General features: G+C 36.6%; 1 protein-coding gene across 9 annotated transcripts in view; it reads right to left on the bottom strand.

Annotated features, from left to right (window-relative positions):
- Positions 1 to 521: 521 nt before the first annotated feature.
- pcbp3 (poly(rC) binding protein 3) overlaps positions 522 to 15,387 on the bottom strand; it is an 80,860-nt gene continuing 65,994 nt past the window's right edge. For 3 of the 9 annotated variants that reach the window (XM_053627420.1, XM_053627421.1, XM_053627425.1), the window contains 5 exons: positions 15,106 to 15,147; positions 10,336 to 10,414; positions 6,646 to 6,698; positions 2,719 to 2,888; positions 1,562 to 2,204 (listed from right to left, as the gene is read on the bottom strand). In XM_053627420.1, the coding sequence (XP_053483395.1) occupies positions 2,150 to 2,204; positions 2,719 to 2,888; positions 6,646 to 6,698; positions 10,336 to 10,414; positions 15,106 to 15,147 (399 nt within the window). In that variant the 3' untranslated portion in view covers positions 1,562 to 2,149. Of the gene's footprint in view, positions 810 to 1,561; positions 2,205 to 2,718; positions 2,889 to 6,645; positions 6,699 to 10,335; positions 10,415 to 15,105; positions 15,148 to 15,387 lie in introns of those variants that run through there. The other 6 variants (XM_053627429.1, XM_053627424.1, XM_053627428.1 and 3 more) reach the window with 3 other exon arrangements.

Here is a 15,387-nt window from a genome sequence, read left to right on the forward strand (position 1 = left end):
ACACACACACACACACACACACACACACACACACACGATTATAGAGTAGAGTAGTAGAGGCGTATGAAAATGTTATATAGAGTAATAGTCATATTTAATTTAATAAATTGTAGCGAAGACACACACTACACCGACTCATTTCTATTTAACTCCTTTGTGTGCTGTAACTGGTTATTTATTTATTTATTTATGTCTTCAGCAGCTCTGAATGTAAAAGCAGAAATCAGGCTGAAAATAGACAGTGTGTGTTGCATTATGTTGTAACGGAAGATGTATAAAAATGCAGCAGCCCCCTCGATCTCTAAGTCTGTTCCTGGTGGTAGCTGGTGTGTGAGGTGAAAGTCTGAGCACTTGTGAGCTTCTGACTTTTATTTATTTTGAAATACATTAATTTTGAAACCAGCAGTGCAGATCCAGCAGCACAGCAGAATATGGATAAAAATAAAAATAAAAATAAAGACGACATGAATGAATCACGGTGAAAATATGTGGTGACATGGAAGGTACTAGAGTGTCAAAAAAGTAAAGTGTCCTTTCAAATCAAAAGGTAGGAAAAAAACCAGGGGAGCATTGAGATAACAACACAGGAGCGGTAGGAACAACACTGAACTGGAGATTTTGAATAGACAAAGATTATAGAATCTAAACTTGTTATAATAATTTAAAATTCAGGGTAAACTAGTACAGAGGAAGAGGAAATTAAAATAATAACCAAGGTGTAATGCCATTGGCTCAAGGGTCATGTGATGCAGTGAAGGATGGTGGGTAGAAATTAGAGCGTGCCCATTCCAGTGACTTCAGACGTCAGCCTAAAACAATCAGGAGAGCAGGGACGGGGAGAGGACAGGGGTAGGATTGGTAGGGAGAGACAGAAAAGTAGAGAAAATAAAATAATTTTGAATTATTTTTGAAACTTGAAACTAGTAGTAAACTGACAATTCTCTTTCACTATTACTAGTGCTCAATGTTTATTTTTTTGTTTTGTTTTTTTTTTAACCTGCACAATGGTCATGCATTTGTATTTTTTTAATTAATGCAATCAAGAAGAAACCGGTGAAGCACATGGTTAAATTAAACTAAGATCAACTTCTCTTGCATAGAAGAAAAAAAAAAAATGTTTTTTGAATTGAAATAAAATTGAAAGAACATCCACCATCGTAGTCACAGTATTTGACAAGAGCAAGCGATCAAATATGAAAACGATCTGAGGGGAATAAACTGTATAAACTGGGGGTATAAACTGTACTCAAAATACCAACCACATATCATTCCCCCGAACCTCCATGCGGAAGTCCTGAACCGCAGCATGTGAAAATGAATGAAATGCTATGCCATTATTGGAACTTATTATTTCAACACAGTAGGTCATTATTTTTTTTTTTTAAACTAATTTTCTTATTTCAACTTATTTTATGATTTACTATTGAAAATAAATGTTATTATTTTGAGTTCTCATTATTTAGAGATATTATATAGTTATTTTGACTTAACCTCATTATTTTGACTTAACTTGTTACAAGATATTATGTCACCGAGTTATTATTTCAAGATTTAATGTTGCTTCAAATGAAGGTCATTATTATAACATAATCTTCAAATCACAAGATGTAACATTGAAATAAAGATCTTGAAATAATAACTTGAAATAATGAGAGATCTTGAGACAATGACAATAATTAAATATAATAAGGACAATATTTTTTTTAAATAATGAGATACTAACAAAGTAATTTAGAAAATTTAAGAAAAAAAAGTCAATATCTTGAAATAAGAAGATACTAACTTGACACAAAAAAAGACAACGAGAAAACAAGATACAAAGGACATAACATCTTGAAATGATGAGTCATTAAGTCTTAAGGGTCATAGTGTAAGGGATGGTGCAGTTCATGGCTTCCATAATATTTAACTAATCCATCAACCAAAAAACAATAAATGACAATCCAGAAGAATCATTCAGCATGCTGAAACACTAGTGAAACACTACATAGCACAGGACGTTCCTATTCTGTTACAGTATTCTGTATACACGGATTAATCTAAAGGTAGAGGCTCAGGGAAGGCTGGACAGTTAGGGAGGTCTGGTATATAAAGTTAATGGGGAAAATGGCTGCTGTTTGCTTCAGATAATGAGAGCAGATTTGGGGCTTCAGGATGTAGTCATTGATGATGGGTCAATCCACATGGCTGCCACATCTCTGAACCTGTCAGCGGAATTATGGGAAAGCAATATCCATTAGTACATCCCCTGAAGCGGACCTGCACGGCCTACCATCAGTCATACATACACACTCACATGACACGATATATATACATGACTCTGAAGCTGCTTGTCCTATTTCATTCACTGCCTTGCAGAAAATGTTTCAAAATAACATCTGTCCTGCATTCCAGTACTGTATTCAGATGCTATCATACACTTGCCTTATTTATTTTCAGATGCAACCCTCGATTACTGATACGAAATAGAATTATAAACCGATTTAAAATGCATCTTCATTTAAGATATTTAATAGAGGTGAATACCCTTGTCCTTAAGCAAGCACATGAAGCACATACCCTACAACATATCTCTTTAGCTTAGGTTCATATAACCTTTTGAAAACAGCAAGAGCCCTGTGGCTCACACTGGCTTCCTGCAGATTTTTTGATTTATAAGATTGAAGGAGAGCTTTGATGCTTGACTCAGCATAGATGTGGATGTGACCAGGCACTTACCTTGCATTAATGAGGTACTGGGCAAGGCTGATGTTGGCGGGGGTTCCTGTGATGGTGATCTGGCGCTCTGATGACCCTTCCATGGCATTAGCAATTTTGATCTGTGCTCCAGACATCTGACGGATCTCGTTGATTTTGGTTCCCTGGCGCCCGATTATGCAGCCTATTAGCTGGGGAAAATGGCAAAGGATATTAAAATGCAAAATCATGTTCTGGGAAAGAGACCTGTAGAGCTCTCTGGTGGACCAAAAATAATTCTGTTAAAGTGCTATGCAAATTTGTCTTGAAAAAAAATCATGTTATACATATATTTCAAACATTTCCACAATATATTACATATTTCATTTACAGGGTACACCGTCATTCTGGTACATCCCCAATTCCGAAAAAGTTGGGACAGTATGGAAAATGCTAATAAAAACAAAGAAGAGTGATTTGTAAATGTACTTTGACTTGTATTTAAACAACAACAACAAAAAAACATATAATGACAAGGTATTTTATGTTTTACCTAACCAACTGCATAGTTTTTGAAAATAAACATTTATTTTGAAATTGATGTATGCAACACATTCCAAAAAAGTTGGGACAGGGGCAATTTAGGACTAATAGCGATGTGACAAGCTGAAATAAGAAGCTGATGTGAAACAGGTGAGGCAATAGTCTAATCATAGAATATAAGGAGCCGCCAAAAAAGGCCTAGTCCTTCAAGAGCAAGGATGGGTCGAGGCGGTCAATCTGCCAAGAGATGCATCAGTAAATAATCCAACACTTTCAGACCAACATTCCCCAAAGACAAATCGGTAGGATTTTGGGCATTTCACCTTCTACAGTGCACAATGTAATTAAAAGATTCAAGGAATCCGCTCAAATTTCGGTGCATAAAGGGCAAGGCCGAAAACCACTTCTGAATGCACATGAGCTCCAATCCCTCAGACATCACTGTCTTAAAAACCGTCATGAGTCTGTAATGGATATCCTGACATGGGCGCAGGAATACTTTGGTAAACCTTTGTCAGTCAACACCATTCACTGCTGCATCCACAGATGCAAGTTTAGGCTTTACTATGCAAAGCAGAAGCCATACATCAACACTGTCCAGAAGCGCTGCCCACTTCTCTGGGCTCGGTCTCATCTGAGATGGACAGAAGCACAGTGGAATCATGTTTTGTGGTCTGATGAGTCAACATTTCAAATAGTTTTTGGACAAAACAGCCGTCGTATTCTCCGGGCCAAAAATGAAAAGGGCCATCCAAGCAGTTATCAGCATCAGGTCCAAAAGACAGCGCCAGTCATGGTATGGGGGTGAGTCAGTGCCAGTGGCATGGGTAACTTGTGCATCTGTGAGGGCATCATTAACGCAGAAAGATATGTACAGATTTTGGAGCAACATATGCTGCCATCCAGAGCAGGACAACGCTAAACCACATTCTGCCCAGATTACAAGCGCATGGTCGTGTAAGCAGAGAGTGGGGGTTCCTGCATGGTCTGCCTGCAGTCCTGACCTGTCTCCGATTGAAAATGTCTGGCACATTTTGAAGCGCAAATGAAGGCAACGAAGGCCCCGTACTGTTGCGTAGTTGAAGAAATGGATTATGGATGAGTGGAGGAAATTTTAAACTTAGCATTTGATTGCTGATGTCTACTTTTCTTCTTCTTCTTCTACTTCTTCTACTTCTTATTAGTATTATTATTTTAATAATTTTTTTCTGTTTACTGCTTATTTTGTGTACAGCGCTTTGAGAAGCTGCTTTTAAAGGCACTCTATAAAATAAAGTTTATTTATTATTATTATTAAATTCCGCTTACTTAATAAATGTTATTAAAAGAAAAGATGATGTTACACAGTGGTAAATAGTCGACTGTCCCAACTTTTTTGGAGTGTGTTGCAGTCATCAGATTTGAAAATGAGTGTATATTTTCAAAAAGAAATTAAATTCACATTAAAACATAAAAAAAATGTGTTAATAATGTGTTTTCAATATAATACAGGGTGAACTGAATTTTCAAATGACTCTTTTTGTTTGTATTTATGCATTTTCCATACTGTCCCTACTTTTTTCAGAATTGGGGTTGTACAATTTACTCTCACAGCCAGTTATAGTAGTGGCTTCTATCCATCTAATCTATCCAGTCTTATCGATCTTTCCAATCTTATCTATCTGTCTAATCTTTCTAACTAATCTTATCCATTCATCCATCCATCCAAGCTCTGTCAGTCTAATGCAGTGTAATATGTGATGCTCATAGCATTCAGGTTACCATCATGAAAATTACACATACGCATCGCAATACACACTGTTCGCACACACTATAATGTACAACAAGTAAGGAATAAAACAATTATAGGGCATGTGGTTAAAGGAAAATAACCAACCCGGTGCAGCTTTATTCCTCTTATACAGCAATTTGCCAACACTACCTTTTATTTATTTATTTATTTATCATTTTTATTTTTATATATATTTTAAATTATTTATCCATTTATAGTTACAATTAATGTTGTTGAACATCTGTGAAACAAGTTCCTATTATCATTTACATTATAACAGCCATAGACTGTTGTTCCCTCATCAGCCTCTCTTCTCTTTCTCTAGTAATAAAAAAAAAAATAGATCTTTTCATTTTACTGAGAAACTTCAAAGTCTGTGCACAAGACATTCCTGTGACAGAACTATTATCAACTAAACTATCTATTTATGTGGAGCATCAATCATACAGTACAAGTAGTTACTACAGAAATAGCAATGTATTAGAATGAGCAAATTAATATAAACCTGTGATTTGTCATGCAGTCACAATTACTGTCAGAGCTGCTGATACAGAAAATGAATCAACACCTTCAGACCAATCAAATTCAAGAATTCAACAGCGCTGTGGTATGAAAGTGCCATAAGGAAGTAGAATACGTTAGTTAAAAAATTAAAACCTCAAATTGGAACTGAATTATCACTGGATATTTTATTTTTTTTAATTTTGAAACATTGTGCCAAACCTCCTAACTGAGTGTGATTCTTGTGCACTGAGTCTAAACTATGTGCTCAGGAAGCAAGTTTTGACTTCAATATGGCTGATAATATTGCTAGCACGTATAGTTTACCCGTTTATAGATAACAGTGAATTATACAGTGTTAGAATCTGAGAGAAATACTGAACAACCTGATATGATTTGAGTGCATCAGGATTTAGACATGTACAGTATAAACATCCCCAATTTTCACATTAGCCTTGTAGTCCCAGTACAAAAGTGAAAAAGACAGCATCAGACACTAAATATGTCTTGGCTGAGTGACTGCATTTGGGATAATGGAAAGATTGCCAAAGTTTTATTGTTAGCCAAACACATTTTATAACCATGAAGTAATTAATAGTAGCAATTCATCTCAGAGTTACTACTATGTCGAATAAAGCAGTGCAACACCTGCTCTGTGTGGTTTTATGTCTTCCTTCTCTGAGCATCACAACAGCTAAGACACTACACAGTGGCAGTGCTCAACGGTTTTGTAGCCAGGGCTCTCTTTAACTTTAAAACAAATTCCATAGACCAACCTAGTACAGAGTTATTTCATGTACCTTACTCAAATGTGTACAATAATACTTTCCACAGAAATTAGGACAGAATACGTAGGGCAATTTTTAGTTAATGTGTGTGTATGTGTGATTTTTAATTTAATGTAAATAAATAAATAAATAAATAAATAAATAAATAAATAAATAAAAATAATAAAAATAATAATAATAATAATTATTTAAATATATATAAATTAAACCCATTCAATTAAAGTGAGTAGTCAAACAGGCTAATAACTAATAATAATAAAATAAAAATAATAATAATAAAAACCTCCATAGCTTTGCTGCCCTGGACCCCACTTTGAGATCTATTGCTTTACAGGACTAGTGTACTGTGTGTTTGTTTATACTCACATCATTGGGAATTGTGAGTTCATGAGTACTGGCCGGGGGACTGGCATCCAGACCTGAGACAGAGAGCAGGTGAGGGTTGGGGGAGAGGCCACAATAAACCACACACACACACACACACACACACACCCTGCAATCTGCTGGCACAATGGAAGGATATACTGCCAACAAGCTCAAAGAGCAAATCTCTATCCAAGTATATAATTCTCTTAACTGTTGCGTTTTTCCAAATTGAAAAGCTGATTTTATTTAATTAGCTCTGACATGCATACGTGATGCACTCATCATGACCATGAATGCAGTAACACTAATCTCCAGTTTGAGCATATATCATGCCCCCACACCACCCCAAATAAACACACACACACACACACACACACACGGCTGACATAACAAAAATACTTAGTGTTTGAAGTGCAAAATTTAATAATCTTTAAGACTTATTTTGAGGTAACAGGGGAGTTTGGAACAGCAGTTTGCTGGTATTTTGCGTAAAACAGACTATTATAGATGTCCGTTGTTAAAATGTCACCTTTGGAGGATTCAGGAAAGTTGTGATAATGTTGTTCTTCCTCCAACTGCCTTTAAACCTTTTCAGCATTTGGAAGACTGACTAACTGAGGCTTCTCTTACTTTGCCCAGACTGAGGCTATGCAGTGGTGTCGAATGAATGTGCATAATACATCATGTAATGGGCAACAGAACTAAATATATTTTGTTCTCTAATAGGTACACCCAGGGCCTGATTTATAAAATGTTGCATGGATTTCAATAAAACAAGGAACTGAATGTGATGCCCACACAAAAATAACCTGCTGTCTCCTACTAACATTGCTCTTCAGAAATTTCCACCAGTATACAGTGTGTAAGCATACACAAGCTTTCAGTTGCACCTTAAATCTACCAACTACTAAATACTGTAACCGTAATTGTTTATTAACAATCCCCCCACATGCATGGCAGTCTGCGAAATGGACAGAAGCCTAATCAAATCAGTTTGTACTCATATCGGTACCAAATGTTTGTGATGCTCCTGCACCACCACATCATCAACAGAGAAGAGTGACTACACACTCTGATAAGGCTTGTGCAATATTGATTTTTCCCTGCTCACATATGTTCTGTAACAAAAGATATTATGTTGTTTTGTCCCATGGGTAGATTAGGTTATAAGTGTAGGTGGGACGTCTTTCAGTGGAATTAGACTGAAATCTTAAAATGCGGTTTTAATGGGTCGGGGGATGGGAGGAACCAGATTTTAAAATGCTAGAATTTTACTTGTGATTGAGATATCGGCAAAGGGAAAAAAACAATTCAAATCAGGACAATGTCTTTAAAAGCAAATGTAAACATTTGACCATGTGAATGGTTTTCCCAAGCTATCAGACATTTATTATTAAGTCGTAATCTCATGTGCATATAAATAAGACCATTATTTTCAGTATAGCCTGTTTCAATGGCATTTGTTTGTAGAAGTATTAAAAAAAAAATATATATAACTTTTAAGAATATAAATAGTCTAATACATAATAATTAAATAAAATATATGAATGTTGACCAAGGCCATCTTTAAACCATGTCTTCCTTTAAATCTGAAATGACATAAGTAAAACCAGAGATTAAATTTCATTGGGTTCCCAAATACAATGGGGGACATAAGTATTGGATGCGTCGACATTTTTTTCAGTAAATATATTTCCAATGAGGCAATTCACATGAAATTTACAACAGACATCAGTATTAACTCAAGAAATTCACAACATTAAAGTCCATAAATAAAGTTATGTGCAATAAACTGGAATGACACAGGAAACAGTACTGAACATACTAACGGAAGTTTATTTAATACTTGGTGGAGAAGCCTTTGTTTGTAATGACAGCTTCAAGATACTTCTTGTATGAAGAAATTAATAGGCCACAGTATTCAGGTGTGATTTTGGCCCATTCTTCTAAACATATTTAAATCTTGTTCAATTAGTTTAAAGTCAGGTGATTGACTGGGCCATTCTAACACCTTGATTTTTTTTCTCTGTAACCAGTTGAGAGTTTCCTTTGCTGTATGCTTTGGATCGTCGTCCTGCTGGAAGGTCCCTCCACATCTCATATTCATCATCCTGGTGGATGGCAGCAGATTCTTCTCAGGAATCTCCCAGTAAGGGACTCCATGCATCATTCCTTTAATTATATGAAGTCTGCCAATACTATGCGATGAAAAACAAGCCCACACCATGATGCTTCCACCTCCAAACTTCACTGTTGTTAAAGTGTTTTAAGGGTGATGTGCAGTGCCATTTCTTCTCCAAACATGGCACACCATGTAAGTATGACAGCCAAAAAGTTCAATTTTGCTCTCGTCTGACCAGACTACACTCAGTATTTCATAGGCTTGTCCAAACTTTAAATGAGCTTCGACATTTTCTTTAATAATGGAGTCTTGCGGGGTGAGCGTGAAGCAGTGGAGTGCATTGACTATTGTTTTCTCTGTGACGATATCACCTGCTGCCCCTAAGTGTTTCTGGAGCTCTTTCTAAGTGGTCCTTGGCTCTTGGGCTACTCTTGTGACTATTCTTCTGACTCCCTGGTCAGAAATCTTGCGAGGAGCTCCTGTGCGTGGCCGGTTGTTGATGGAGTGATGTTGCTTCCACTTGCCCCAATGGTGCTTACTGGAAAATTTAGAAGTTTTGAAATACAACTGTATCCAATTCCATTAATATGTTTTGCAACAATAAGGTTCCAAAGGTCTTGGGAGAGCTTTTTGCTTTTACCCATCCTGAGATGTTTCTTGTGTGACATGTTGATAACGAAAAGCCTTTTTATAGACCATCAATCTGCTAACCCAGCAGATATTAATTTGCACAGACAGGTGGTATAATTACATTCTATCTACTTATGGATTTCACCTGGTTCCTTGCCTTACCTTGCCATGGAGAACTGTTTTTTTTTACCGTGTTCAATAATTTTTCCTGTGCCATTCTACTTTCTTACACATAACTTTATTTATGGACTTTAATGTTGTGAATTCTTTATATTTCCAGATTTCTTAAGTTAATACCAATGTCTGGTGAAAACTTCAAGTGAATAGTCTCATAGAAAATATATTTACTGAAAAAAATGTAGATGCGTTCAATACTTATTTCCTCCACTGTAATTTTAACTGAAGTAACGTACAGTTGAGACAAGATACAACCCAGCCTGCATTGCTCACATTTTCACATTAAATTTACTTCTTTTTTTAACTACCAATGTGTGCATGGAAGGCATTTTTTTATTTTTTATAAATGAGGCCTCTGGTTATACGAATGAGACTTCAAACCCTACTGATTTCACTGCCATCATAGAGCATAAACGTCCTGTTATTTATATCCCAAGAACTGTGTCATATATGGTTAAACCCACAAACACACATGCACGCGCACACACTTTTCTTTTTGACAAAAAAAAAGGGTGACGCTGAATCAAACTTCTCATCTGCAATTGATTATTTTCTCTTAAAATTGGCTGTTCAAGCAAATCAAATAAATAAATATAAAAAAAAAAGGTCACAGAAAAGTGAAGAGCAACCACCAGGGGCATGTCAAGAAGCGTGACATTAAGAGAAGAGGAAACATAAAAGAGAGTGAAAGAAAATGACAAAAAGAGTGTTTCTACAGGTACAAATAGAAGGAGACTCCAAAAGGGCTTGTGGGTACGTACCGGGGAAAGCAGGGGTGGTCTGTCCAAGGGGGGTAAAGGGGGTTTGCTGCATAGCCAACTGGTGGAGCTTGGTCAACTGCTGAGGGGGTAGGAGGGACAGTAGAACTAAGAGGTTATTGTTATAACACAGGTCACACTGAGAAAATCAAGAAAACGAAACTAGTATAAAGAGAAGACGAGGAGAAGAAGCCGTGACACAGTGGTGATACAAAAGCGCAAGAGAGTGAGAAAGAGAGCAAAAAGTGAAATCAACTTGAGGAGGACTTGGCCTGACACTGTGAATGAAAGTATCAAGGTGGTTTATACTTCCCACATGGCTTTGTTTGTGTGTATGTGTGTGTAGAGAAGCAGCGGCACCAGAAGCAGCATTGTTCATATACTTGCCTGCATACTTTATGTACATCTGTAAGATTAAAAGCAACATCCACTTGATGGTGCTCCAGAACCAAATCATCTGTGTTACACTGTAGAATGTTTAGCGATTTCATGCACGTTGATTTTAAACTGCACTGTTTCTATTAAAACTTTCCACTGGTGTCATGGTAGTTGTTATTATTCACATCTTACATTAAAAGTTTTTTCAAATTCAGACACTAACAATAATGGGTCAACTGGTTTGTAGTGTTAGTGTTCATTAAATGTCTAGAACAGTACATTGGATATATAAGAATACACTTTTGGAGATAATGCTAGTTTCTTAAGTAAGTTACTGTATCACATGGTGTTATATTGCCCTCACTATGTATGTTGGTATTGCAGCATGCAGAAATGCAGCATTAATGTCTGATGACATGAAAAAGTTATACTTTAAACAACCACAGGATATGTGCTGCAGTCATCTTGTGTATGCACGGTTAAAAGCAAGTATAGTTTGGGTTTTATTGTGCATCTCTGAACATGAAATTGTGCTCACTATCCTTTCAGATGTATGCTTAAACCCTGTATGAACTTTCTTCCACATACAACCATTCATGACTCCTTTCACTCATTCTAATAAATGGGGTTACGAAACTCCTCCACTGTTCCTCGCAACCTGAGACTGATGCATAATGCTGCGTTTGTCCTCTAAATATGTCTTGAAAAGCAGGTAAAATTTAAACCCAAGCTTCGCTTGAGTGATTGTAATGTCCTCCACTTTCTCCCTAAGCATCAATCACTGCGAAGGACTGACACACACTAATGTTACTGCATGCATGGGCGTAGGAGCCATTATACATGTCTCCCCACACACACACACGTTTCAAAATCTAGGTTTTATCCCCCCAACTTTTTCCTAATCTCAAATTTTATTTCGCATTGCCTACCTTTTTAGAATAAAAAAAGCCTTAACTTTTAGAAACATAATTCAATAAAAAAAAAGAACTTTCACTATAATAAGCACAGGGGTCAGACTCGAGTAGCTAGGGCTCGCTGAACCGTTTGCCTGTTGCCAAGTTTGACGAGAGCAAAGTGTCACTGCAAAGTAACAAGAAAAACCTGGGATGGTTTTTCAGACAGGTAGCTACTCTTACGCAATGAAAGTCGAATGGATTCATTTGGAGATAACTCGAATATTCTGTGGAAAAAAAACCTTGCGTCCTGAGGTGAGGGTGGTTACGACACAGCATTCAGACGCTCTTGAGCACACTAACGTATAGATGAAAGACTTACCACTTTGTATTTGAGGTAAGATATCGTAGCTATTTCAGCCCATGAAATTGCTGATTGTTTGCTGGTTTTGATGACAATTTTGTCGTTGAAACAATTATTTAGCCTATGAAGCTGGCAAATATGCATAAGTTTGCAAGTTAGCTAGCACACCAAAATTGGGTGTATGTGCCATTGCTGCGTGTCCATGAACAATTTAATGGTAAGGTTAGTCAAAATGTTCACACAGAGATGAGCATCCTACAATATTTTAAGAGAAGACGACAGAGGAGGATGAACAGAAGGTCATAGGAGTAGAAAAGACAGAGGAATACGAGCTTGTAAGTTGTATGGATAGCTACCAGATAGCCAGTTAGTTCATGTCACACTGTGTTGGATGTTTGGGATGGGGGCACCATCGTGTGAGGATTGCTCGCACTGTTGGTGAGTTGGAGACGGTGCATTTTAATTTTCTGTCATGATTCTGGAAAACAACATGGTAGGGCAGTTCTGCTACATTAAGAACTTCCATAGTAGGTCACGCTGTCATCTAGTGAAAAAACTGGAAAACGGACTGTTTGCTTTTCTGTAGCAAACTCTCATACTCATAGCTTCAACTCACCAACAGAAACAGCAAGCCTCACAGGATGGCACCCATGTCTCAACATGTACTATGGCTAGCTACATTAACTAGCTGTTCTTAATGATTATAGTAGCTAATGTTTAAATGAACAATTCTCTGATTGGAGTAATATTAATGAATAAATTGCGCTTCATTCAGCGATATACATCAGACCTCGTATCTCCAAATTTCATCACTTTTATTTTAAATAAAGTATATTATGCAGTTTATGGTATGTAGTAGTTTTTATTCTAGTTATATTATAGTCCATCTCTCTGACTGTGCACCCGAGTATTTATAACCTCTCTTCCCCAGTACGAGTATTCTCAGTATTCTGTCACTGCAAATACCCTCTTACAACCACACTAACTAGTACATTCTGTTCCCAAAAGTCATTAGAAATGAGCATGTAAGTGCTGAATTAAAAAAAAATCTAACATTTCAGTGTCCCCCTCAGGTTCAAAAACGCTCTCACGCCCCTGAATATCAATGCATGTGATTACTATTGCAACAGATTCATTCTGATTATTAATGGAGATGATGATGAGGCTCAAGGGGACTGAGGAGGCGTCTGCTGTTTGCTTATGTAACCCAGTCTGTTTAATCAGGAGCTTTATATTGTTTATCCTGATTGTCATTGACAGCTCATTGGCATTAATAAAGTGTTAGTTCAGTGAGAGATAATAATATGGGCAACAATGAATTGATTAGAGTGGAGTATAAACAAAAGCAATTAGCTAGCTTGCTTCCATTTCAGGGCTAAATGAAATGGAATGAAAATTAAAGAGCATCTTAAATATTTTTTTTTTTAAATAGTAAAAAAAAAAATTATATCAGAGAGCATCATTTGAATATTTCCACCACAAATATATGGTGTATATCTATTGCATAACGCCTTTCCACTTCATAGCTCTGGCATCCCAGGGTTCAATCCCGATCTCAGCTTACTGTCTGTGCAGAGTTTTGCATGTTCTCCTTGTGGATTTCCTCCGGGTTCTCTGGTTTCCTCCTACATTCCAAAAACATGCACTGGCTGTGTTAAATTGCCCCTTGGTGTGAATGAATGTATGAATCTGTGTGTGCATGGTGTCCTGCAAGGGACATTAGGGTGCGTTCCCACCTCATGTCCAGTGTTCCCGGGATATACCCTGGATCCACCGCTACCCTGACCAGGATGAAGCGCTAACTGAAGATGTATGAATGAACGAGTAAATTATGATGGATTACATTATCATCCCTGTAATGTGTAATACACCATTACACCACTACAATTTAACTATCCTCTATTGTAGGCCTGCACAATATGGACACAACTACTGTGATTATATTGTTGTATTGCAATGCCACAGCTTATCAAAACAAGTAATGCATCACGATTTACATTGAACAACTGTGTTATAGCTGTTATAATGTAAGTGATAACAGGAACTAACTTGTTTTCACAAGCATTCCACAACAAATTGTTAAGGTTAGCAATTATTTTAGTACAAGAGGAACAAAACACTTCAGCATGTGCTGTTATTTGACTTAGAAAATAGACAACTTCAGGGTGGTAACTGTAAATCCATTTCACACCAGACTGCATCAAACCACCCTGTGATTGATTATTTTCCTATAACAGCATGCCCCCTGTGTTTTAGTCCTTACATTAACAACGTAACACTCAGTATTGACATTTGTTTTAATTTGAACTATTTGCTCCATTCATGACTAAAAATAATTTTTACAAATATTAGCTTGTATTAAATTACGGCATGAGTATATGTTGATCAACATCCTTGGGTGTAAAAAATAAATGGGACTCAGCATTTAATCTCACAAATGTTGCCAACTAAACACTCCAAACATATTAATTAAAGCATTATTTCATTTAACATTTTTTAATTGAATGGAATAATTTTTTTTTTAATCTGGTGTTGTTTGGCTTATTTGGTTAAAAAAAAAAACATCAACTAATACAATTATTAATTACTTTGACTTATGGTGTATTACTGCTGAAGTTCATGGTTTGTTGTTAACTGATTTCAGAAATATTGTTTCTTACTGAAAACATCTGCAACAGATGGTTGGAATGCTTAGAGGACATTATAAAAAATTTGATTTGTTGGGCTTATGTAAAATCGGTATTGCAACGGCTAATATAGATTAATAACAATTAACTAACAATATATTGTGCAGCCCTACTCCATTGTCTGCCCATTTCCTGGCATCACATATTTAATATTGTGCTTACAGACTGAAAAAGCTCCATTATAAAAAAAGACTGTTGCTCCAGAAAATGACCAAGGACGGTGTCATTTTCGAATGTGACAGGCCAAGTCCTAGTAAGTCTGTCCCACACCTCGGAGGGCTCACGTCGTGAACAATTTCAGATTGCAATGCAACAAAAATTACACATCAGAAATGCCATATTAATATTATTGCTTAATATTAATAGAGATGCACATTGAAAAGCTACAGAACCATGCAGATAGGATGATAGGAAGTGGGGATGGGGAAAGGGAGAGCTGTTAGGAACTCACATCTGGATGTGGAATAGCATACTGTCCCTGAATAGTGTAAGCCTGTGAGAGAAGAGGAGAAAGGGGAAAGAGGGGAAAATAAATTAACACCTTTTTTAAGCAACCTATTAAACAACAAACAGGTGATGTATAATCACTAGAGCTCCTGTTAACACCCCATACTTTCATGTCTAGGCTTGAAATATCATCTTAGCATCCAAGTCTGAATAATTTAAATGTAATTCAGATTGGAGTTCCCTCATCTATAGTCTCTGGCAGTCAGTATTATTTATTTATTTATTT

The sequence above is a fragment of the Ictalurus furcatus genome, chromosome 6 (assembly GCF_023375685.1).
Source record: "Ictalurus furcatus strain D&B chromosome 6, Billie_1.0, whole genome shotgun sequence".
Taxonomy (NCBI): Eukaryota; Metazoa; Chordata; class Actinopteri; order Siluriformes; family Ictaluridae; genus Ictalurus; species Ictalurus furcatus.